Source organism: Bos indicus, chromosome 22 (assembly GCF_029378745.1).
Source record: "Bos indicus isolate NIAB-ARS_2022 breed Sahiwal x Tharparkar chromosome 22, NIAB-ARS_B.indTharparkar_mat_pri_1.0, whole genome shotgun sequence".
NCBI classification, from domain to species: Eukaryota; Metazoa; Chordata; class Mammalia; order Artiodactyla; family Bovidae; genus Bos; species Bos indicus.
The window spans coordinates 42586639-42611564 of record NC_091781.1 but is presented as its reverse complement, the minus strand read 5'-3'; the positions used below and the strand labels follow the sequence as shown (position 1 = coordinate 42611564).

General features: G+C 51.9%; 1 protein-coding gene across 3 annotated transcripts in view; it reads right to left on the bottom strand.

Moving 5' to 3' along the window:
• Positions 1–3789: 3789 nt before the first annotated feature.
• Positions 3790–24926, bottom strand: part of FAM3D (FAM3 metabolism regulating signaling molecule D) — a 37592-nt gene continuing 16455 nt past the window's right edge. For 2 of the 3 annotated variants that reach the window (XM_019984756.2, XM_019984755.2), the window contains exons 3-10: positions 24298–24405; positions 21176–21193; positions 17810–17933; positions 16414–16472; positions 11780–11830; positions 8653–8737; positions 7748–7874; positions 3790–4257 (exon numbers count right to left, since the gene is read on the bottom strand). In XM_019984756.2, the coding sequence (XP_019840315.2) occupies positions 4171–4257; positions 7748–7874; positions 8653–8737; positions 11780–11830; positions 16414–16472; positions 17810–17933; positions 21176–21193; positions 24298–24405 (659 nt within the window). In that variant the 3' untranslated portion in view covers positions 3790–4170. Of the gene's footprint in view, positions 4258–6119; positions 6195–7747; positions 7875–8652; positions 8738–11779; positions 11831–16413; positions 16473–17809; positions 17934–21175; positions 21194–24297; positions 24406–24926 lie in introns of those variants that run through there. The other variant, XM_070776446.1, reaches the window with a different exon arrangement.

Below are 24926 nucleotides of genomic sequence, written 5' to 3'. Positions count from 1 at the left end.
CCCCATCCTCACTCCTGGGAGAGAGGAGAGGCACGCTGGTGGGAACGATGAAGGGAAATACGAGCCCCAGAGTCCGAGGTCATGAGTACCTTGCAGGGGTTCCTGAAGGCTTGTCACCCCGATGATGACAGAGTCAGTCCCCGAGTCTTGTCCATTTTACTTCCCGAATACCCGAGACTGGTCCCTTTTCCCCATCCTGTCTCTGGCCAGGCCACCACCCACTATCCCCGGATGACACAGCAGCCTCCTCACTGACCCTCTTGCCTCCGCTCCCTTCTCCATACAACAGCCAGGAGGAATGTCTTAAAAACTGCAAATCCGATCATGCCAGCCTCAGCTTAAACCTCTCACTGATCCCCACAGCTCCTGGGCAGAATCTGAGCCCCTTCGCCTAGCCAACAAGGCCCCCTCACCCTGTCCGCTCAGCGTTTGGCACCCACTCTGTGCCCCTGGCAGGCCTCCTTTATACTCTTGCCTCGCCTGGCATATGCCACTTTCCCCTCGTTGCCTGGTGAACTCTGGCACATTCCCAGGCTTGCCGAGCGTGCTGCCTCCTCCAGGATGCCTTCTCTGACCCTACAGCCTTTCCCCAACATAGCTGTTTCAAGCTGCATTGCATCTTCATCTGTGACCCTCCTGGACTACGAGCAGGAACCATGCCTCGTTTCCTTCATCGAGGTGTCCCCAGTAAACACCCAGTTTCTGACATACAGAAGGTGAGTGAGGGAGCTGAACACATTGAAACCATAATCACAGAAAACTAGTTAATCTAATTGACTAGTCTAATTGACTAGTTGACTCATTGGAAAAGACTCTGATGCTGGGAGAGATTGGGAGCAGGAGGAAAAGGGGACAACAGAGGATGAGATGGCTGGATGGCATCACCGACTCAATGGACGTGAGTTTGAGTGAACTCTGGGAGATGGTGATGGACAGGGAGGCCTGGTGTGCTGCGATTCATGGGGTTGCAAAGAGTTGGACACGACTGAGCAACTGAACTGAACTGAACTGAACTGAGGGAGCTGACCCTTAGCAGGGCAGTAGACTCTTGATGGCTGGTGTTTTGGACTCTCTGTCCTGCCCCAATCTTGACCTGACCCGGGGGACCCTACAGTGACCACAACGCCCTGAAGATGAGTCTGATGGGTGGTTGCTACTTTGTGATGCCAGCCCCAGCGAGGCCCAGCGTGGCTTCGAGAAGTGGCGTTTAAGGAAAATTCGTGCAGACAGGGTGGTCTTGTCTCCTAGTCCAGGCCTGCGCTCAGCCCTACCCTGCTGGCCATGCCCATCGCCTCTCCTAGGGGGAGGAACCAAAGTCCCTCAGAAGCCGACTTTGGGATACGACTTCATGCCAGTGATTTATGAAGGACTGGAAGACATAGTTAAGGGAGCACGGGGGCAGGAAGGGGATGCTTTCAGGCAGAGTCCCAGCTTTAACTTGAGCCCACAGGGAACTCTGGGGTGTGTGCATTACCCCTCGTGGCGGTCCCGCCCCAAGACCAGGAAGTCATCAGCTATGGACCCTCCGTGCTCCTGTGAACTCTGGCACTTCCCGGCCTCTCTTCTTTGCACTCGGGAGCAAAGGTTTGCGTAGCCCTGGGGCAGTTCTCTAAAGGAGAGTGCAGACTGGCCAGCCAGTCTGAGCACAAGCTGGGAGAGGGGGTGGGTGGGTGGGGCACCAACCTTCTCGCTGTGCTGCCTTTCCAAGCTCCCATCTCCAGGAGACCCTTCCTCAATTCTCTGATTCATCCTGTTGACGTTTTCTCAATCTTCTTTGAAGTGCTGTGCAAATGCAGCTTCTAGAAAAGTACCACAACCAGGTGGTCCTTTTTAAAGAGTGGCCCCTGCCGAGAACACTGCCCTCTTCCTGGTTATAGACTCACTTTAGCAGTCTTATTCATCCTCGTTTTATTTTATGAGATATTTTTGCTTGTCTTAAGAAAAAAAAAAATCCCAAACCCAGGAGTAGCGTATGCTAATAATGCAAACTGCCTGCACCTTCATCCCCAGAGGGGCTGTCTGGCCAGATGTTTTCCCAAACATCGGACATACGTATGTTCTTCTTTGACTTCTGGTGATATGGCTACTTTATCATATTTAGTGCCCACAAGCCCCTGAGAGACTGATGCCCTTTGCCCCCGTTTCTCAAAGGAGAATTCTGGCCCAGAGGTGACATGACCTGCTCGTCCGGCTAGAGTGGCAGAGCGAGCACTCAGGTCTGGGCCCGGCCTTTCTGACCAGCCACCCTGCCTGCGGTGGCTAACCACCCATTACAGTGAGTCAGCTAAGAGGGGCTGAGGGGCTTGGTCAGGGTCCAGGGCCTTCAGAAGCACCCCCACGTGGCCCCGCCCCAAGATTGACCCATTGGTCCTGGGGGGTCAGGACAGAAGGGCACTGGGCGTGCAGGGGCAGCCCTCTGTCAGCATGTCAGGTGTGGGGAGAGGGCCTTCCACTTGGAACAAAAAGGGAGGAATGGGGCAAATTTGTCTACTCCCGGGGCTGCCAGCGTTATATGGATGTGCAGGTGGTCGGGTGGGGCCGGCAAACTTGCCCTGAGAGTGAGCTGCCATGCCTGGGGAAGAGGCACAGGGCTGCAGTATTGGCAGGGTGGCCGGCCAGGCACCTTCTGACTTCCTTAGCCAGGCCTGCTCACTGCCGTCTTGTCAGGCTCTGATCACTGATGTTGACCCCATGCAACTGCAGCCCCCGCCTCCCCCTCCCCCCGCCAAGGCCCCTGCTGAAGGTTCCCACACTTCGTCCTCCTCTAGCCCAGGCCCTCTCGGCCCTTCTGAAGCCCTGTCTGTGCCCAGAGCTCGGTAACTGTGAGCCCCACACCCATGGAGTGCACAGGACTTTGGCTTCTGCTGTCCCACTGCTCGGTGTCTGCTCTTGGAGCCTGGGCATCTTCTCCATGAGCCTTGCATTCTCCCTGGTACACACTCCAGGAGCCCAAGGGCCAGTGCTTTCTGCCCCCATGACTCTTCCCAGGCTTTGGTCTGCTCTTCCCTGGCCCTTCTCAGAGACCCCAGGCAGGGTTTCACCACCAGATCCCTCGGGCTTCACCACTTCAGTGGCCTCCCGTGGTTGGTATTGACATCTCTTGGCTAAGGACTCTCCTCGAAGTCCAGATGGCTGCTCTCCCCGACGTAGGGCAGACTAGATGCGCCCAGGAATTTCGCAACACCTGCAGCCGATGGGCAGTACCCCAACTCCCTCACCTCTCCTGAGATCTCTGAGGTGAGTGTGTGACACCAATTCCTAGGGGTTCCCCTGCGATTAAGTTCCACTCACCCACAGCGGTAGCTGAGTCGACAATACACCCCTGCTAGGCTGCCTTCTCTTCCCTGTCTTACTTACCTGCCCATTATGGGTGTTTTCCAGAATCACTTCCCAGATAAATAACCTGTACTTGGAGCCCCACACAGAGATAGCCAGGATGTCTTCCCCGAAGCCTTGCAGCCTGGCTTTTCCTTCAGCCTTTCTCAGATCTCCCTGCGTGCCCCTTCACCAGCTCTAGATTTTCTGCAGCTCTCATTCAAACAGCAGTGGAAGACCATGTTCTCTGTGTTTGGCCCCCCCACCCTGTCTGCTCCTGGGGGTCTTACACCTCATGCTGGAACCACGTACGCTTTCATATCTAAACGAGATCCCTATAAAACCAACCTCCCTTCCAGCTGCCTAACCAGGGAATTGACACCATTGCTGACCTGTGGGAACATGGGGCTGAGCAAACCCTGTCTGGACCATTCCCACCCCCCGGGAAGTGCTGCACAGCAAGGGGGTGGGAAATTTGGTTCAAAATCATCAAAAATAAAGTTTAATTGTGCTCAGTTGCAGGCAGTCTGTCCTGTCCTTCCCCCGGGAGCGACAGTCAGTGGTCCCCTAGGGAAAGCACACCTGTTCTCTCCACAGACAGCTGGCTCCGGAAGGACCCGCGGACACTGGCCAACTCCGGAGAGGATGCGTCTACCCAGGAGGGTTTTGTTTCCAGCAGAGGAAGCCGGCAGAGTACTGGAGGGCCCTCAGCACTTTCCATTTCCCGTGGCTGCTCCCACTTCTCCCCTGCGTCTGTCAGCTCCTGCCCATCCGACTCGCAGTGATCCTGGGCTCCGATTCCCAGGTCAGGCAGGAGCAGCCTCGGGGCCCAGCCCAGGAAGGGCCACAGCCACCCTATACCTTCCGGGGCACACAGCCCTTCAGCTCCAGCAGCTCTGGCCAGCCGTCATATTTGTTCGTTTCTGGGTTGTTCTTTAAGAACTAGAGAGACAGAAGAAAGAGAGAGAGAGACTGACTGTGTTAGGACCCATGCCTGCATGTGCCTTGTGTGTTAAAACCTACATGGCTTCATTTCATCCTCACTACTGCCCCATGGGGGATCGGGGAGGGCAGGATATTTCTAGCCCATTTCACCGACAGGTAAACTGAGGCTGGTGGAGGACAACTAGCCCAAGGTTTCAGAGTCTAGTCACTGCTTGTCATGCCCTGAAGGGTGGGGGTGGTGGCACCAAGCATTGGGGAAGTGGTGCTTGAAGAGCTTCAGCCCCGCTAGGACATCCCAGGTGACAATAATAATAATTATAATAATAATAACTAACCCCTAACACAAACTTAGAAAAAATCTAAAAATCAAACAAGGCAAATTCCCAAATTAAGTAAAATATATTTATACGATAGAATATATATTTATGCATCGCGAATAGATTTTTTTTTCATTTTTCTGCTTTCAATATCAATACATTTTTCTGCTTTTAATTATCAATAAATCAATACTGAATAAAAAATAATACTAACCAAAATAAAATAAACAATTAAATTAAAATAAAATAACAACCACAAGAATAAAAACCAGCATCCTAGCTGCAAACTATTATATATAGGATGGATAAGCAACAAGGTTCTACTCTATAGCACAGGGAACTATATTCAGTATTTTGTAATAAATCATAATAGAAAGCATATGAAAAAGGATATATGTATATATGTATAACTTTGGTGAATCACTTTGATGTACAGTGGAAACTAATACAACATTGTAAATCAACTATTCTTCAAAAAAAAAAAAAAAAGAAGCATTCTAGCCATTCATGAATGCCTGCTCTATGTCAGGCAGAATGCACTTTATGCAGTTAATCTTCACAGTGGCCTAAGAAGTGCCCACTGTTATCATCCCAGCTCACAGATGGGAAAACTGAGGCACGGAGGGCCAAAGTCACTGCCTGTGGCTGCCCAGCTAGCAAGTGGTGGAACCACTGTGTAATATTAATTAATATTGAAGAGAAATGTGTAAAGAGCATACAATCAGTTAAGACTATGTTTAAATGAACCTACTTACAGCATAGGGAGTTTACTCAGTGCTCTGTGGGGACCTAAATGGAAAGGAAATCCAAAAAGAGATGATATATGTACACATATAGCTGATTCACTTTGCTGTACAGTGGGAAGTAACATAACACTGTAAGGCAATGATACCCAACAAAAGTTTTTTTAAAAAAAGAGACTGTGTTTAAAATGCTCAGGCTTTTATCAAGCATGGTAGAAAAGCTTTTGTATACATATATACAAATAGTATGTATTGAAACATATATCTTAGAAAACTTAATGAATTTTTTCCTAACTAAAAAATTTATGATATTTTGACTCTATTTGTTTGACTTAGTATGAATAGAATGCCAGATTTTTAATTAAAAAATAGATATGCAACAAGCAACAGAGATTTACTATATAGCTCAGAGCACTATGGTCAGTATCTTATAATAACCTATAATGGAAAATAATCTGAAAAATAATATATGTGCATATGTATAACTGAATCAGCTTGCTGTGTACTGGGAACACTATACTTCAACAAATAGATATATTACGAAATTAAAAAATAAAAAACATAAAACGCTCAGGCTAATATGTGGAAGAAAGATGTAAATGGTAAACATCTCCCAGTGGGATAACTATGGCTAACGAACCTTTAGGAAGAAAAAATAAACGGTAGGTGTGGCTTCTCTAAAACCCAGCTTTCCATGTGTGAGAACAAGGGACAGGATGCTTTTAATCAGTTTGGGGTCTTTGGTTCATATTTGGGTGTTGGGTTGCAACCAGCTGATCATAGAAACCAGGGAAAAGGTGGTGCTGACTTTTCTCTACTTACGTGCTTCCCCTTTGCTGTAACTGGCCCAATTTTGCTGGGTCTGGAAGCTGCGCTTTGAAGAGGAACAGTGCCTCGTCAAGCTTCTTCCTAGGGATTCCTGCCTCGGCACCACGCACAGGGGCACTCTGGAGCCCCTGCCCCCAGAGGGTGAAGCTACTTTAAACTATTCCTTCTTTTAAAAAAAAAGTAATTTCTGACTACCTGAATACGTTCTCTTGGAAAAACACACATACAAACCAGGCCAACATTTTCCAAACAAGGCAAGACCCCTTGCCGCCCACTTTGGCTCAGCCCTTTCCCCGCCCACCTCCGGGAGCTCCGCACTTGGCTGCTCGACTCCGCCCCTCTCTGCCTCCCGCAGCCCCGCCCCCTCCTGGCCTCCTTCAGACGCGTGCCCCTTCCACAGTGCTCTCTACACAGCCAGGGAGGCCGTTCTTAAAGTATCGGGACAGGAAGGCGTTGGGGAGGCTGCAGATCTGGATGACACATGCGTCCCTATCACAGAGCAAGACGGTTAAAACGTCTCCAAGGTTCTGGATCCCCGTCTGTGAGATGCATGATCACTGTCTGTCTGGCTAAATAAGACCCTGCAGGTCACTTGCTCAGCCGTACCTGCACAGAGCAAGCACTTGCTGAATACTAGTCTTTCTTATTATCAATCTGATCTGGTCACTCTCCCACTTAAGCCTACCGTGGCTCCCCATTGCCTTCAGGCCAGCGTTTGCGTTCCTCAGTGGTCCCAGATGCCTGACCCTTAGCTTCCTGTCTTGGGTCCTGGCAAAGCTGAATGCTCTCACCACCAGAGACTGGCCAGCTTCATGCTGGGGAGGCCTGGCCAGTTCTCCCAGGTTTTGGAATTGCTCTGAGCTGGGGATGCACAGATGACTGCATGGGGGGGACAAGGTGCAGCATTTCCTTGGGATCCCCAACCCTCCACTGGCTTCCTCTTCCTCCAGTGAGTGCACCTCAAGCCCCACCACTGGGTGCCTCCCAGGTGCCCTCTGCTTGGGCCGCCCCCTGGGTACTGACTATGGAGCTCAGATCACGGGTCCTTCCTGACACCTCCACATACTCATGTGGGGGTCTCCTTGTGTCTCCTCTTTGTGCAAGCTCACCCTCTCCACAGGGAACTTAGAAGGGAACCTGGGGCTCCCCTGGCCAAACCTGCCCCTTTACAGGTGGGGAGGAGGGGCTTGCAGCAGGGACCAGAAGATAGGCATCCACTCTCTGCTCTGGACTCCCCCTTTCCCCATCATGTCACTAGAGCTTCATCTCCACATTCCTTTCCCTTTCCTCCATGCCTGAATTTCCTTTCATCTTTTCCCCCTTTCCCTTCTCCTTTTTGGTACTTATCTACTTATCTATGTGTTTATACAGGACCCACCTCCTTGCACAATGGCCAATGCTGCTTCCTACTTGAGAAGGAGCCAGTCGAGCCACCCTGACCTCCAGGGTGGACGACAGCTGGGTGGCCCTCCTCATACTGACTCGTGTGTTCTTCCCAAGCCACCCCAGCCCCTGTCTGTCCGTCCCTGGCATCGTCGCCTGCACGATGGCGACGTGCATCCCCCCTTCACTGGGACAAGGAGGCTGCCAGGAACTCACCTGCTCAAAGGGGCTTTTACTCTTGAGGTTTTGGGCCCCTAAGAAGACCCAGCTGTCCCGGAAGCCCAGCTGCTTCGCGTGGGTGCTGCCCAAGTTGGAGAAGAGCTTCCTGATTTCATCATTCATCCTGCAGGGGACCAGAGAGGACGATGAGGAGGGATGGGAGAAAGGGAGCATCTCCTGGGCTCCCCTCCACCCCACCTCCAGTGTGGGTGGCAGTGAGGAGCTCTGAGTGGGGAGCAGACAGGACACCCCTCCAAAAGCCACCCCGTAAGGCTGGAGAGGAGTTAAAATGGCCCTGCTTTTGCTTACAAATATAATGCAGGTTCACTTGGAAATATGGAACTTTACAAAGTAACTAAAAACGACTTACAGTCTCACCTGCCCTTGACATAATCATTGTAAAATTTCATTATATCTCCTTCATGTTTCTTTCCCTCATGCACTGTGGGATTATAGCGACTCTTTTGTAACCTGATTTTTAAAAAAATTAATGCTAAAGAGTGATTCTTCCAGATCCTTAAACATTTTCTACATCATCATTTCTGATGGAGTATTTTCTCTTTTATGTCTATATAATAATACATTCTATGTTGCCATACAGCATGGTTTCTGTCACCAGTTGGCTATTACCAGACAGAGAAGGTGGCCAGTTTTTTTTTTTTTTTTAATTAATGTATTTTAATTGGCCAGTTTTTCACTGTTGTGACCACGACTGTCATGAATCCCCCAGAACATCTCTTTGTGCGCCTGTCTGGTTGGTTCCTTAGGAGAAGTTGCCAGCAGCTGGAGCCGCAGGACAGTGGGAGAGGGCCTGCATATGGTAAGTGTTCGATTCACTTTTCCCCCTTGTCTGTGTGTCCCTGGCATCGTCAGGGACGGTGCAGGTGGAGGTTCCCACTTACTTGGTCCCTGGGTCGTCGTAAGAGGCCACCAGCACCAGCATGTCCTCGGAAATTTCTTTAAGGAATTTTGTCAGGAGGCTAGCATCTGGGGGAGAAATGAAAAATGAGGTGCTGGTCATTTAGGGGAAAGATGGCTGGCCATCCTCATCTTCTCCTTTGGCCCTAATGATCCTGGGGGGCCTGGGTGGCCGGACACTGAGCTCCATCTGCAGAGAGTGAGGGGACCCTCGTTCAGCTGGCCTGGGGCGGGCTCTGGATATTGAGCGTTTCCCGAGCGATTCTGAGCTGCAGCTAGGGTAAGAGCCTTCAGGGGTCTAACCCACCCCCCCCACCCAGGGTCTGAGCACAGTTCTCTCCCAGGGCTCTGGGCTCTTTTCACACTGCCAGCTGCCCCCTTCTACACTGCTTCAGATGCACCCAGCTTGTCTGTGCTGACTTAGAGGGTGTACCCACTGGGCAACTCTGGTTACAGAGAGAACAACTCTCCAGCTTAGGTCAAGCAGCAAGTCTCCTTTGCATCTCCAGTGCATGCCCGCACTTGCGAGATCTCTGGAATGGACAGAGAGCAGGTCTGGGCACAGCACCTGGGCAGCATCAGCATGCAGCTTGCTTCAGTGACAGATGATTTTTTTTCTGTTGTGCTTATGTTTATGGTCACCTTGGTGATATAATTTCCTTTTAAGATCTATTTGTTTAGGTTAAAAAAACAGAGAGAGAGAGAGAGCTGATTTAAATGAGCATACTGAGAGTGCAAATAGTACTCTGGGTACAGCATCACTTATGCAGAGGGCTCTTGAAGGGTAGAGGAAGTACAGGCAAGAGTGGCCTGGTGGGCAACGCCGGGGCTACATCTGTCAAACGAGGAGGATTAATAGCCCTGCTCAGAGCATTTTTGTAAAGATCAAAGGCGATGATGACTCTGGGCTTACAGTAAGTGCATTATAGTAGAGTTACAACTACCAGCAGGATTGGCTACATGATCTTTCGGGTCCAGTGCAAAATGAAAACGTGGACCTTTTGTTGAAAAAATTATTAATCATTTCGAGACAGTGAAGGCAGAGCATCGAATCAAGTTTCTTCTAAGCAAGAGGCCCTATGTGACTGCCCTGCTCACAGGCTGCGTGCCCAGGAAGCTGCCCTGATTCTTATTAATTCTGTGGGGATCCCTTGAATCCAGAGGCAAAGTCAAGTCCCCCAAGCAAGCCCAGCCGCCAACCTGTCTGTAACATGGAGGCCTCCAGTCAGTGACCACAGTGGCCCTTCAACTCTTGAGACAAAGGTGGGAGCTCTGAAAGAAACACTCATTTGTTTGAGCTGTCACCAGATATCAAAATCTGGCTCTTGTCTGGGAGGAACAGCAGATGTTTGGAAGAACAAAGTGTGGCTTCTGATATTTTCTCACTCTGAAATGTCACCATTTCTTTCTTTTTCCTTTTGGTCTCCTGTGGGAAGGGGTGACTTGCTCTCAAAAGGCTTCTGTTTCTGGTTCCCTATCAGTTATGGTTCACTTCAGTTCAGTCGCTCAGTCGTGTCCGACTCTTTGCGACCCCATGAATCGCAGCACGCCAGGCCTCCCTGTCCATCACCAACTCCCGGAGTTCACCCAGACTCACATCCATCGAGTCAGTGATGCCATCCAGCCATCTCATCCTCTGGCGTCCCCTTCTCCTCCTGCCCCCAATCCCTCCCAGCATCACAATCTTTCCCAATGAGTCAACTCTCCACATGAAGTGGCCAAAGTACTGGAGTTTCAGCTTTAGCATCATTCCTTCCAAAGAAATCCCAGGGCCAATCTCCTTCAGAATGGACTGGTTGGATCTCCTTGCAGTCCAAGGGACTCTCAAGAGTCTTCTCCAACACCACAGTTCAAAAGCATCAATTCTTCAGCGCTCAACTTTCTTCACAGTCCAACTCTCACATCCATACATGACTTATGGTTACATCCATGTTTATAATAAGGCGCTATAAAACTTGGTTTACCCTTATATTTTTTTCCCTCTCCGTTTTGACAGATAACTGTCTTGCTTCTGAACGACAGTGATGGAATGAGGGAGGTGGGGAGGGAGGTGAAGCCCCTCTGGGCCCCTCCCCCTGATTACTGCAGAATATTATTTAATTCTCACATCCATCTCATGACGTGGACTCTATGGTGACCCCTATTTTATAGATGACAAAACTGACATTCAAGAGATGTCACCCGCCTCGGGTCTCACAGACTGAAATCTCTGAATCCAGACGCTGGACCTTTTCCATAACCTGGCCCCGGCCACCCTATCTGCAAGATCCTGGACAGAGAACAAAGGAAGGCCCCTGTCCTCAGTCTACAGTCTGCCCCCCTCTCTTCTCCCCCGTCCCCCACTCCATCCTGCACCGGGAGGGGCTCTGCATGCTTGCATATGGACAACCCGCCCTGCCTGCCCACGATCTGTCACTGCCTCCCCTCCGGCAGCAGTCACCGCTGGGCCATCCTCAGTCTTACGGGCATGTCTGCAGCGTGGGGGCAAGCCTGGAACAGCAGTGAATGGGCCCTGATGTGGGTTCCAGGGGGGCACACCCTCTGGCCCTGCAGACGCTATCTGTGAGGTGGGACTTGGCTGGAAGATGGCCGTGGTGGGGAGCCCTGAGCCTATGGCATGGGTCACCACTTCTGTCCCTAAGGATGCTGCCACTGGTTGCCTTCCAAACACCATCTGCCATCACTTTTGGGCATCAGATTTCCATTTCCCACATTTCAGCCCCTGCTCTGCGTGCTCCTGCTTGGTGATGTCTCCCGACTTGGGCTCATGTACTTAGGTGGGTGCAAGGGCTCCCACAGTGGTCCCGGGCTGGATAACGCCCTGTACTGGCTGCTCTTCCTTTCCCCGGCTCAGTCCCCCAGTCCCACTGCCGGTCCCTTAGAGTACCTCCTCACGTCCTGGTCTTAGGATCTGCATCCGAGAGAGCCCAGTGAGACAGTAGCAAGGGGTTTCAAAGGCAGCAGGATGGCCCTCCACCCCCCAGCCCCTTCTGCCTCTGTCTGTTTGTATCTCTGAAAATAGGAGCTAAGCTCTCTGGCACACGGGTGGCCTCCATGCCACAGGCAGCAGCTCAGCCCACCCTCAACTTTGGGGCCAACAGAGGGGCCTACCTCCAGAGTACATGTCAAAAGATTTCTGTGTCAGCACCGCTCCCGTGGTTCCTAAGGGATAAGAGAGCAGAATTACTATTTGCTGTAATGTGTCGTTCTGCCTGTCATTGTGTGGAAAATGGCTACTTTTTAGTCTAAGGTCTAAAAATAGGATAGAATAATAGTGGAACAAAATTAGGTCCTGCGGAAATGCATGCAGGACTAAATCAGTGAAAGTGAAAGTCACTCAGTCATGTCTGACTCTTTGTGACCCCATGGACTATATACAGTCCATGGAGTTCTCAAGGCCAGAATACTGGAGTGGGTAGCTGTTTCCTTCTCCAGGGGATCTTGCCAACACAGGGATTGAACCCAGGTTCTCCTGCATCGTAGGGGGATTCTTCATCAGCTAAGCCACAAGGGAAGCCCAAGAATACTGGAGTGGGTAGCCTATCCCTTCTCCAGTGGATCTTCCTGACCCAGGAATTGAACCAGGGTCTCCTGCATTGCAGGCGGATTCTTTACCAACTGAGCTATCAGGGAAGCCCTAGGACTAAATTAGGTGCCCTGTAACCACTGGGCTGATCTGAGAGGTACAGCACACAGTTGTGACGGTCTCTGCAATTGAACCGAATCCAACCAACGGAGAAGGCAATGGCACCCCACTCCAGTACTCTTGCCTGGAAAATCCCATGGACGGAGGAGCCTGGTGGGCTGCAGTCCATGGGGTCGCTAAGAGTCTGACACAACTGAGCGACTTCACTTTCACTTTTCACTTTCCTGCATTGGAGAAGGCAATGGCACCCCACTCCAGTGTTCTTGCCTGGAGAATCCCAGGAACCGGGGAGCCTGGTGGGCTGCCGTCTCTGGGGTTGCACAGAGTCAGACACGACTTAAGTGACTTAGCAGCAGCAGCAACCAATCTAGATTGATGTTCTGCCTTACCACTTCCTAATGCAGGAATTAGCATTTGACCTGAATTTTTGCATCGGTACTATGGGATGTGGGAACTAAATGAGATGTATTTAAAATATGAGCATGCAAGATAAATCTTACCTGCAAAAGTGTAACTAAGAAAATACAGTCGTCATCATTATTATTCTCACCTAAACTGGGAAGCCTGAAATGTGAGTCCTCTGACTCTTGAAGGCAAAGGGATTTGCAGTGGGCTGACGTGTACTCAGTGTCCTGAGTGCAGTGACCCAGATTGCGTTTGTGGGCTTTGCAAACGGTCCAAATTCTACAGGAAATCAGGTGTTCCGGAGGAACATGCAATTCTTGCCTTTGGCCACTAGATGGGGGTGTTGCAGAGGGGATGGCAGCTCTATCCTCCCCCGTCACTGCCCACTCCCTCTAATTCTGTTTGCGGATTTGATAAGAGGGTGGCGACAGGGGCCTGGGTAGTGGCAGCTCTCCTGCCGGGTAGGGGCAGGCTCTCATTGTAGCTCCCCCTGAATTCTTGGAGCCACTAGTATCCCAGTCCCTCCTGGCACTTCACCTGGGGCTCTTGGAAGGGAGTCTGTGAAATTGTTTTTGCGATCCCGTGCATTTATTAATTTTTCTGGAACTAGGGGAAGGAGGTGTAGTTTGGGTAGTTTCTCAAAGGGATCCCTGCCGTCTAAAAGGTTGAGAACCATTATCTTTAGCAATCCTTTTGTTGTTCTGGCTCGATGAGACCCCAGAGGCCCTGAGAATGGTGTGTTAGATTTTCCACAGCTGGCCGGCAGGGGGCGCTGCACACGTGCTTGGAGACATTTCTAGTCTAGCGGGCAGTTTTGCTGAGTGATTAAGACCTGGAGTCAGCCAGATCTGAGTTCAAGTCTAGATGATTCTGTTGGCTGTGTATCCTGTGTCTCTCTGAGCTCGTTTCTTACCTGCAGAATGGGGATGCTGAGCATAGCACTCCCTGTTAGCATTGAGAAGAAGGTCAGTGACATAGCTGGAACACATTACACAGTAAGTGCTCCCTAAATGTTAGCCCTTAGTGGAGAAGGAAATGGCACCCCACTCCAGTATTCTTGCCTAGAGAATCCCATGGACAGAGGGGCCTGGCAGGCTACAGTCTATGGTGTTGCAAGAGTAGGACACGACTGAGCGACTAAGCACACACAGTATTATCAGTGGGTATTTTTATCTCTGGGCTTTGTGAGGGGTGGGGAGGCTTGGCCTGCCGCTGGCTGCCTGTTCACCACCTACTGGAGATGCAGGGTTAGTGAGACTGTCGGCCTCCCTGGGTCTCCCTGCTTCCAGCCTCCCTGTTCCAAGCTGGAAGCAGGTTTCTGGATGCAGGGCTGAGCCCTCAGGATCTACTCAAAGCCTTTCCGAGACTCCCTAGTTTCCTCTGCTTCAGGTCCACACTTCTTAGTAGGACACTTAGCCCCTCATCCTCTGGCCCTGCCTCACCTGTCACCACCCTGCTTCCATGTTACAGCCAGACAGAGCCTGTGTGGACCCCCAAGCCCCTCTCCTCCTTTCCCTGTACCCTGCACAGTGATGTCGCTGCCTGGAAGGCACCTCCCTCTTTTCTCCTGGTCACTCTCTACTTCCCATCAGGCCTCAGCTGACCATCACCTTCCTCTGGAAGATTTCCCTGACTACCTCTGCCAGCTCTGTGTCCCATTCCCAGAGCTGTGTTTCCTTTTCTTCCACACGTGCTCACCACCTTCTGATTGTCTGTGAACCTCATGGACGCCCACACATCAAGCCAGGGTCTGTCCTGGTTCACAGCTGACTCCCAGAGCCCCACACATACAGGGCTTGGCCCGCAGAAGCTGCCATCACTCTGCTGAGTGAATGAATGGAGGTGTGAACTCAGCTTGTGACCTCACATTGTCCCCTGTAGGTTCACATGTGTTGATTTAAGCTGGGATGGCCTTTAGGACGGGGTCATGTTTCATAGGAGCAGCGTATCCTCCTGAGAAGCATATCCTTCCTGACAGAAGCAGAGGAGATTAAGAAGAGGTGGCAAGAATACACAGAAGAACTGTACAAAAAAGATCTTTATGACCCAGATAATCATGATGGTGATCATTCACCTAGAGCCAGGCATCCTGGAACATGAAGTCAAGTGGGCCTTAGGAAGCATCACTATGAACAAAGCTAGTGGAGGTGATGGAATTCCAGTTGAGCTATTTCAGATCCTGAAACATGGTGCTGTGAAAGCACTGCACTCAATATGCCAACAAATTTGGAAAACTCAGCAGTGGCCACAGGACTGGAATTTCATTCCAATCCCAAAAAAAGGCAGTGCCAAAGAATGCTCAAACTACCACACAATTGCACTCATCTCACACGCTAGTAAAGTAATGCTCAAAATTCTCCAATCCAGGCTTCAGCAATACATGAACCGTGAACTTCCAGATGTTCAAGCTGGATTTAGAAAAGGCAGAGGAACCAGAGACCAAATCGCCAACATCTGTTGGATCATTGAAAAAGCAAGAGAATTCCAGGAGAACATCTATTTCTGCTTTACTGACTATGCCAAAGCCTTCGACTGTATGGATCACAACAAACTGTGGAAAATTCTGAAAGAGATGGGAATACCAGACCACCTGACCTGCCTCCTGAGAAATCTGGTCAAGAAGCAACAGTTAGAACTGGACATGGAACAACAGACTGGTTCCAAATCGGGAAAGGAGTTCATCAAGCCTGCATATTGTCACCCTGCTTATTTAAATTTATATGCAGAGTATATCATGAGAAATGCTGGACTGGATGAAGCACAAGCTGGAATCAAGATTGCTTGGAGAAATATCAATAACCTCAGATATGCAGATGACATCACCCTTATGGCAGAAAGCAAAGAACTGAATAACCTCTTGATGAAAGGCAAAGAAGAGAGTGAAAAAGTTAGCTCAACATTCAGAAAACTAAGATCAAGGCATCTGGTACCATCACTTCATGGCAAATAGATGGGGAAACAGTGGAAACAGAGGCTGACTTTATTTTTTGGGCTCCAAAATTACTGCAGCCATGAAATTAAAAGACGCTTACTCCTTGGAAGAAAAGTTATGACCAACCTAGACAGCATATTAAAAAGCAGAGACATTACTTTGCCAACAAAGGTCTGTCTAGTCAAACCTATGGTTTTTCCAGTGGTCATGTTTAGATGTGAGAGTTGGACTATAAAGAAAGCTGAGCGCCGAAGAATTGATGCTTTTGAACTGTGGTGTTGGAGAAGACTCTTGAGAGTCCCTTGGACTGCAAGGAGATCCAACCAGTGCATTCTAAAGGAGATCAGTCCTGAGTGTTCATTGGAAGGACCGATGTTGGAGCTAAAACTCCATTACTTTGGCCACCTGATGCGAAGAGCTGACTCATTTGAAAAGACCCTGATGTTGGGAAAGATTGAAGGCGGGAGAAGGGGACAACAGAGGATGAGATGGTTGGATGGCATCACTGACTCAATGGACATGGTTTTGGGTAGACTCCAGGGGTTGGTGATGGACAGGGAGGCCTGGTGTGCTGCGGTTCATGGGGTCACAAAGAGTCGGACACAACTGAGTGACTGAACTGAACTGATTCTCCTGAGACAGGTGCACAGCAGGGGCCTGGCTGCGACTGTGGGGTAGAGCTGGTCTTTTAGACCTGTTCCCACAGGGCAGCCAGGCTTATGAGCATGCTGGAGGCTGTCTGGGAGTGGGTCAGCAACTCACCGTCCACCAGGACGATGTTCAGGCCTCTGCCCACGTTGTTTTTCACAGGACTCATGATCCTAAAGGAAAAAAGAGAAACAAAACACAACCATTGGTCCTGAGTGTAGAACAAGCACTGTGTTCCAGACTCTGGAACTCTGAGAGGGCCCACATGGTGCAATGCAGAAGTATCAGAGGATACACAGCATCATTTGGGCCATCTGCTTTCTCCTGGAAATGAGCAGTGGGCTGGATTCTCTGAGAGTCTCTCATGGCACGTTTGGACCAGAACAGTCTGCTCGGGGAAGAGGGAGGGTCCCTGCCTGGGGCTGGGAGGTGCTGGAGGGGTGGCCAGCCCGTCTCCCCAGGCCAGGAGGAAGGCAGAGTCCGGCCATGTCTGGGGTCCCCAAGAGGAGCCCAGCTGTGTTCCTACCACCCAGTATCCTGTCCTCTGGTGTCCTTGGGAAAACTGTCCTTCTCTGTCTCTAGCCAGGAGGTTCTCAGCACGGACCTCTCTCCCAGGCCTGGACAAGCGAGTATGCTGTGCCGCTGATCACAGTGATCAGGCCAGCGTGGTCATGTGACCTAGGCCAGCCAATGAGCCCCAGTCTCGGGACTTTCACAGGGTTAATTCACAAGGGGAAGCTCTTCCCAGTGGGGTACTAGACAGGGCTGTTACGTCAACCCAGCTGGTAGCCGCCCTCCTTCACCATATGAAGAAGTCCATTTTCAGTAGAGAAAACTGAATGCAATGACAGAGGAAACCAGAGCTGAAGGTGGTATGAGGGGGAGCCTTGATGACTAGGTTTGAACCCCTGGATTCAGCTGTTTCTGATGGCCACTGTCTCTGGGCTTTTGGGCACATGAACTGACAAGTCTCCTTGTTCTGCCTAAGCAATTTGGAGCTAGGTTCAGATTCCAGATTCCTGTCTCTGGCTTCTTTTGTAGGGTGGACTTGCTGCCTAGAAAGCCTGGCACACAGTCTTTGTCCTACACCTGGGCCGAAGCCCTGGCACCGCTGCCTCTGAGCTTTGACGCCTGGCCTTGATCTTGAACACTCCCCGTAGGCACGCCCCTCACAGGAAGCCCAGCAGCTTGGCTGTCAGATAGACCTGCGTTCACACCTGGCTCTACCAATGGTTAGCTGAGTAACTCTGTCTGAGTTTCCTCATCTTTATAAAGGGGAGAATTGTCGCCCACCTCTAGGAGTGCTGGGGTGCAAGGGAGATGCTGCTGCAAGGCATCTAGGAAGGCGCTGGCAGATTTGCAAGCCATCAGGATTATTACTATGTCTGACTAACCCACCCAGAGTAAAAGGAAGTGTGTGGAAGGTGTGGGCTGGTCTCAGGGCCACCCTGAGGCCTCTGAACTTGCTGATGAATAAAGGCATGAAAGTAATGAAATGCCAGAAACTTACGTTTGGTCCTCAAAGCACATGGTGGGGCCCACGACGTTGGCGGCCCCACTGACGATTTTAAACGCAAAGAAGTTGTCTGGGCAGGATTTGCTGAGGCCACACTTGTTCTTCACCAACTGTGAAGCTGGGGAGGGAACGCAGCAGCTTTGGTGGTGGCACGAGGCCCTGGAGGAGTAGGGGAGCTGGGAGTGGGGTGGTGGGAGGGTGGGGGAGTGGGGGGTGAAGGGCAGCTAAGGGCCTCTTCCCAGAGACATCTTCCCTGACTACCTAAGTCTACGGACTTGCCCCTTTCTGGGCTCCCACAACCCCATAAAGACACAGGATACCATGTGTCTGACCATCCAGAGTTCATTTCCGGGCTTCCCATCACAGCCTCAGCCCGGACACAATGCCTGCCTGTCTCCACACCCCGGGCAGCTGTGTGCGAAACAGTGAGTGGTGGGTTAGTGACCAGAGTCTCCAGAGTGATTAGGGGATTCTCCTGAGAACTTCCTCTTGAGCCACAGCAGCCTTTTGAGCTCTCAGAGGCCCCTGTGGACAAGTCCCTGGGGGTCCAGCATGGTGGGTGGGAGCATGTCCCACTAACCGGGTTTCCTTGAGCAAGCCCTCAACCTCCTTGCACATCCAGTCCCTCAGCTGGGAAACGGGCTAATGATGGTGCCTCCCCGCTGGGTCGTGTGTGGGCTTAATGAGTGCAGGTTAGTGTTCAGAGCTTATTGGCTGTTCCTGTCACTCACTTACCGTGCGCCTACTATGTCTGGACCCTGGGACTCACAGGGACTAGGCAGGTGGTTCTGGGACCTCCCACTGGGCTCAGCATGGTCTCTGGAGCCCATTGAGGACTCAACAGGTGAGACCTCTGATTTCTGTGGCTGTGATGAAGCCCTATATCCTCTTCACATGGCCCTCCCCAGGCAGACCCTGTGGAAGGCAGGAGAGGCAGAAGGGCCCTCAAACAGCTGCTGAGGTGTCACGCGTGCTGTCAGCCTGGCAGTTTCCAACTTGTATTAACGCGTGTGTTTTTTTTTTTTTAACACCACCTAACTTTGGAAGTTGCCCTTAGGAGGACTGAATAAATGGGGAGTTAGAGCGCTTTCACCTGCAGAGGGAGAGCTGTGGCCGGGCAGCCTCGCTCTCTTCCAGCCCCCGGGCCAGGCGTCCAGCTGAGCCACGCCAGGGGCACTTGGAGCAGACCCACAGGCTTCCTAAAGATGCGGCACATGCCAGGGCCTTGCTGTGTGCTAGGCACTGTGTCGAGCACTTTTTCTTTACTGTCTTCTTAAATCTTCCCCCATAACTCCCGTGGCTGGCACACAGTAGGCACTCAATAAATCCTCACTGAATGATCACCTAGAGCATCTGGGTGGGTCTGAGTCCAAGCTGGGAGGGTGAGTAGGGTCTCCATGCCCTTGCCGGCCTAGAGGGGGGCTTCGTGGGAATCGGAAACAAGCGCCCCTCTGCCAAGGGGGGACACGGCCCCTAGTGCCAAGCTCAGCGAGCCGCTGGTGCCTCTGAGTAGGTGAAGGCACCCTTTCCTAGGAGTGAATGCCGCCCGCACCAGGGCTCCCCTGGTGGAGTGGGTGGCCCTGACGATCTGAGTGGAATGCCCATCCTAGGCTCTCACCCCTCCACCCTGAGTTCCTGTACACCCGTCTGACAGGTGTAACCAGAGCTCCAACCGGAACATCATCACCAGAGAGTGAGGGCTGGGAGTGGAGATGCCCCCGAGGAGGTGTCCAGAGAGAGGGCCTGGCATGTGAACTGGATGTCCCTGCCCAGCCCTCTGGACAGAAGCTCCCACAAAACTGCTGGTGGAGGGTGAAGCTGGGAGGGGTCCTCTTCTCCTATGAGTCTTGGGGCCCCACCTCCGGCCACCTTCCCCCTCACAGGGAGCCCAGTTTACTTTAGAGTCCAGAGGGTCTCACCTTGCTGGACAGGTGGTTTCAGGCCTTGGGGACCACCCTGGAGTTGGCCCAGGGTCTGATCACCTGCACTGAGTCTGACAAACCCCATGTCAACAGGCCAGCTTAGCAGGCTTTTCTCAAATTGATTTTCTGACCATCCAGGCTTCACAGTCAAACTACTGGATGTAGGGGAGGAGGCCCAGGGGTCTCAGCCACTGAGGGGCAGGTGATTTGCTGTGTGGGTTTGGGTTCTGGGGGCTTCCTAAGCTGTCCCACCCCTCTGGGAAGCCCAGCGCTATTGCTCGGGGCATGCAGCTGACCGCTGGAGGGGTGCGGTCAGGGGGAACCTGGGCCAGTTTCAGGAATCTGCTGTGTGACTTGCCATAAATCTCTCCCTTTCGCTTTGCCAACTATAAAATGAGGGGATTGGTTTAGATCAGGAACGGAGAGGGGGACCCGGAGGTGCTGTCTCTGGTTGAGGTGTGTTGAGAGGGTGGGCTCCGGACTACAAGGAGAGGTTGACTCCCACTCTGCCACTTAGAGCGATGTTGCCTTGGCCAGGAGATTTCACCTCTCTGAGCCTCAGTTTCCTCATCGGTAAATGGGGGTATGTACAGCACCTACCTAGGGTTGTGGTAAGGATTGGGGAAGGTGTCCATAAAGTTCGGAATGCAGTGCTGGCAAGTGGACACTCAGTCCCTGTTACTATCATCATCACCATAATTGTCCCCTCCTCCTATCTTCTCTGCACCTCTGGAGCTGGGTCACTGTGAAACGCTGTTCCGACACCCAGCATTCCTGGGCTCCCACTGTTCTCTCCATTCCCATACTCACATACCTGACTCTGCAGGTTCTCTCCTGGAGTCCCAGCACTCCTGCCCCTAGGCCTTTGTACAGCATGGTACCTCCTGTGCAAGGAGCAGCTAAAAAGCCACCTCCTCCTTGAGGCCTTCCCAGACCCCATCCCAGTGGAAGGGGGTGGCCCTCCTGGAGCCCTGGGCACTTGCTCCCTCTCTCTCAGCACACATGGTTCTTCTACCCAAAGAGACAATCAGCACCCTCTTCTGATTGCTGCTGGGGCCCTTGTGGTGCCCAGCATGGCCCTGGTCCTCTGAATCAGGAGCCATAAGCCAATTCTGAGGTCACTGCAATGAGGATAATAAGCACAGCCTGCATCCTTGGAGCTTCCAGCCATGTAGGGGATGAGAGAGCGGAGGCAGGGTGGCTGCAGTTCATACTGTGGGCTGGGGGCACCAGGGAAGGGGGAGAGTTGAAGCCTCCCTAAGAGTCTGAATGGCTGAGAAGGGGCCACAGGGCTTGGGGGCTTCACAAGGCAACATCAGGCCAGGAGTGAGAGTTGGGCGGGCTCTGGGAACCCAGGTTTCTCTCAAAGCTTCAGGGCTGGGAGTAGACACCCTGGAACGCCTCACTCTAAGAGCATCAGGGCTGAGTTGACACTCACAGTTCTTGTGGGCTGAACCTGTTGGAGAGAAGACAGAATCGGGTGAGAAAGTGTTTTGAGCTTGCCCGCATAATGGAGGTGGGTCCTAGAAGGGAAATCAGAGTGGTGCTGGCTTGGCCAAGCACAGTCCCCCTCCCGTGGCACAGGGGTGAAATGAGCTGAAAGTCCTATTTTATCTGGGAGTCCTTCTGCACTTGCTGCTGCCACCTCTTCACACACACGCACACACACACACACACGCGCATGACTCTGTCACAGTTGAAAAGAAGCAAGCCTCTGTGGTGAGGCCCACTGGACTTGGAGCCTGATGGTGTGTGACCAACTGTGTGGGAGTTTTCTCCTCTGGGGCTGAGCCTCTGCGCCTGCACAGTGGGTGTGGGGAAGGTCCAGTGAGAGGAGCCCCGAGGGCCTGGCTGGGTGCCTGGAACCCTGGCCTCTGGGAGGGTCAGGACTGTGCCGGAGCCCCGAGGGCCTGGCTGGGTGCCTGGAACCCTGGCCTCCGGGAGGGTCAGGACTGTGCTGGAGCCCTGAGGGCCTGGCTGGGTGCCTGGAACCCTGGCCTCCGGGAGGGACAGGACGGTGCCGCTGCCACTGTTGAGCTGCCTTGTGGGTCCCTTCCTGACTCCTGCAGCCCCGACTGTCTGCACTGGGCTGCGCATCTCAGCTACACTGTGTGCAGGTTATTCCTGCGCTTCTGCATCAGCTCTCCCACTGGCCTGGTGCTAAGCCCTAGAGGACAGGGCTCCTAGTGGACAGAGAAACGTCAGTGCAGCGGGGGAGCTCTCCTTCTCTGGGGGACGCCCTCACTGACACTTTCTATTCGGTCCTCAGGAGGCTGCCCCCCACCCCTGCCTCCGAGGCCCAGGAGTATCCCATGCCCCGGCTGGGCCAGCCACAACAACATCATATCCCCCTGGATGCCGAGCCCTTCTCAGGTTTATATGTGGTCCCAGGGGACAGAGCTGAAGGGTGAGCAACTGGGAAGCTGGTGGCCAACATGCCTGTTGGGAGAGAAAGCTGCCCATGGAATGAGGTTAAACAGCAATGAGCGGAGCCCAGGGCACAGAGATTGACTCTGGGGCCTTTGTGGGAGCCCCTAGAGCCAGCCACACCTGAAATCCGACACCTTGGGCTTCCCAATGACCCAGGAAATGACATCCCACTTCGTTTAAACTACTTACAGTGGGGTTCATCACTCTCATCTGAAAGAACCCTGCCCAGTTTATCAGCCAAATCAGGAAATCTTTAATTGCCCAATTTCTGTGCCACAGACCCCTTTGGTGATCTGGAAAAGCCTATGAACTCCCCTACAAATAAATTTACTCCCACTTTTTTTGAGGCACTCAGTGTTTCTTACTCTACCAGGCGGCAAGTTATTAAATGTGTAAAATAAAATAGGTTGGATTAAAAAGGAAACCAACCATATACCAAGATAATAACAAAAACAGTAGGAAATGTGGTGCTTCCGTATTAATGCATTAAATCACTGTATGTGTTTTGCAAGACTCCAGTCATGTTAATATACTTCCACTTTTCTATATTCTATACTGAATTGCGTTTGTATCCCCCATTCAAACCCTGAGCTGGGGCCACATTCTGGGGTGCTCCTCATTCCAGGGTCTTGGGGGCCCAACACAGAGCAGTTGTGTGTTGAGCCTTGGGGGGATGTGTTGATTTTTCACACCCCGGGTGGCTCAGTTCTGAGAGGGAGACTACCTTGGGGGCTCCCTTCAAACACTCCCCTCCTACCCCAAGCTGGGGCTCTCTTCTCCACAACTCACTCCTGCTCTGAGCTGCCTGCACTGATCTGCACTGATCTCCTCCAAGGCCAGAAGCGTGGCCAAGTCAGTCTCTGGTCTGTGAAAGTGGTGCCCAGGGCCCACGGACCTGGTGGCCGCCACGTATCTATATCGATATAAACTGCTCTAAGCTGGTGTGGGGCATGCTGGACAAGGAGCAGACGGGGTAAGGGCCCGCTGAGATTCCACTGTGGGAAGCTGGTGGTAAGAGCAGGGTGCCTGTCCTCTCGCTGCTGTGAAGGCGTGAGCTGGCCAGGGCCACTAGAGGTTACTATGTTTGACTGCGTCAGTGGAGGTGATTCTTAGTCTTTAAGGAGGACAAATCCAGAGGTATAAATTTCCCTCCCTTTCTCTCCTTCCTTTGAAAGGATTTAGATCTGGGAGACCTGGGTTCCCAGTCCTGTTCTGACATCTACAAGGGACATTTCAGGAAGTTTCTTAACCTCTCAGAGCTTCTCTTTTTCTCAGACCACACATGAAATGACAACATGAGGTCCTGCTTGAGTCCACCCCACAGATATACTGTGAATCATTCCATGGGGCATTCATGCAGGTCCAGTGAGACCACGCATGTAAAGCTGCCAGCAACCATCGCCCATCCATCATTCACCCATCCACCCACCCACCCATCCACCCGTCCATCCATCCATCCACCCATCCATCCATATTTCTTTCACTTATCATGTTTACTGAGCATCTGGTCCAAGGTGTTAGAGAGATAGATAAACCCAGGACAAAATTCTGGCCTTCAGGAAGCTCACATTATATGAGCTGGAGATAGGTAATGATGAAGTAAACAAATAAACAGCACAATGATGGATAATAATGATGATCTGAAGGGGACAGGCTACAGGAAAGACTCTACAGGAGGAGGAGCAGGCGCAGGTAGAGCTGGGGTGCTCAGGAAGGTTTCTTTGAGGAGCAAACGTTTGAGCCGAGGCCCCAGGCTGAGAGGAGCCGCCACAGGGAGGTCTGAGCAAAGAGGAACCGCAAGCGTGGGTGGAATGCGCTCAGGGCCCGGGCAGTTTTCTCCCCCGCTCTGTCCCTCCCTTCTTCTCTTCTTCCCTCTGTCCTTCCTTCTTGGGTCATATTTCCAAAATGGTCCTTGATGCAGGCGCATGTTCTGACCAGGGCCTTGGAACACTTCTCTGTTCTCCGTGGGTTCTCAGCCTTCCTGACATTGGATTGGGGTGCGGTTTCCTTTTCCCTGACCCTGAATGTGTGGGGTCCCAAGGGCAGCCCTTTGCCATGTCTGGCCACTTCCTGGGTCACCCAGGGCTGGACTTGATCCTTGGCCCCTGGCCCCGGCTCTTGCCCACTCACCCATCCAGCGGGGCAGGCGGAAGGTTTTCATGTTGAAGTTGATATATTCTCGGATGAAGAGCCACGTGGTAGCCACGGCAAAAATAAGGGCCAGGTAGCGAAGCAGACCTGCAGAGCGAGGAGATACTGCCCTGAGACCACAACACTAGACCACATGGCAAGGCCTCACGGTAAGACTACACGTGGGTCCTTCCCAAATCCCCTCAGTGAGACCTCTTCCCAAGATCCCATGTTGGAGGGAGAGTCACAAGGATTAACATATTGATAGTCTATCTTTTTCCTGGATGCAAATTTGCTGGGGAATTTTGTGAGCACAGAACTCCACAGGGGTTAATCGGAAGAAAAAAAGAAAGCTAGGAGCCTTGGAAATGAACTTCACCAACTTCATATCTGAATGCACAGATGATAGGAAGAGTTAATCCTGTGTGTCAGTCGTGGTTGAACCTTATTTTCTCTGAACGTCATGTGAAAATGGAGCAACTCCCCTATGCTGCAGGTCCAGAGCTTGCCCACACCATGGACCAGTCCCCGGCCTGCATCCAAGACCATTGTGAATCCACGGGATGACCCAATGGGGGGTCATGCTGCAAAGTTACCTGGTGACACTCCCCAGGGTGGGGCCGCTGGGA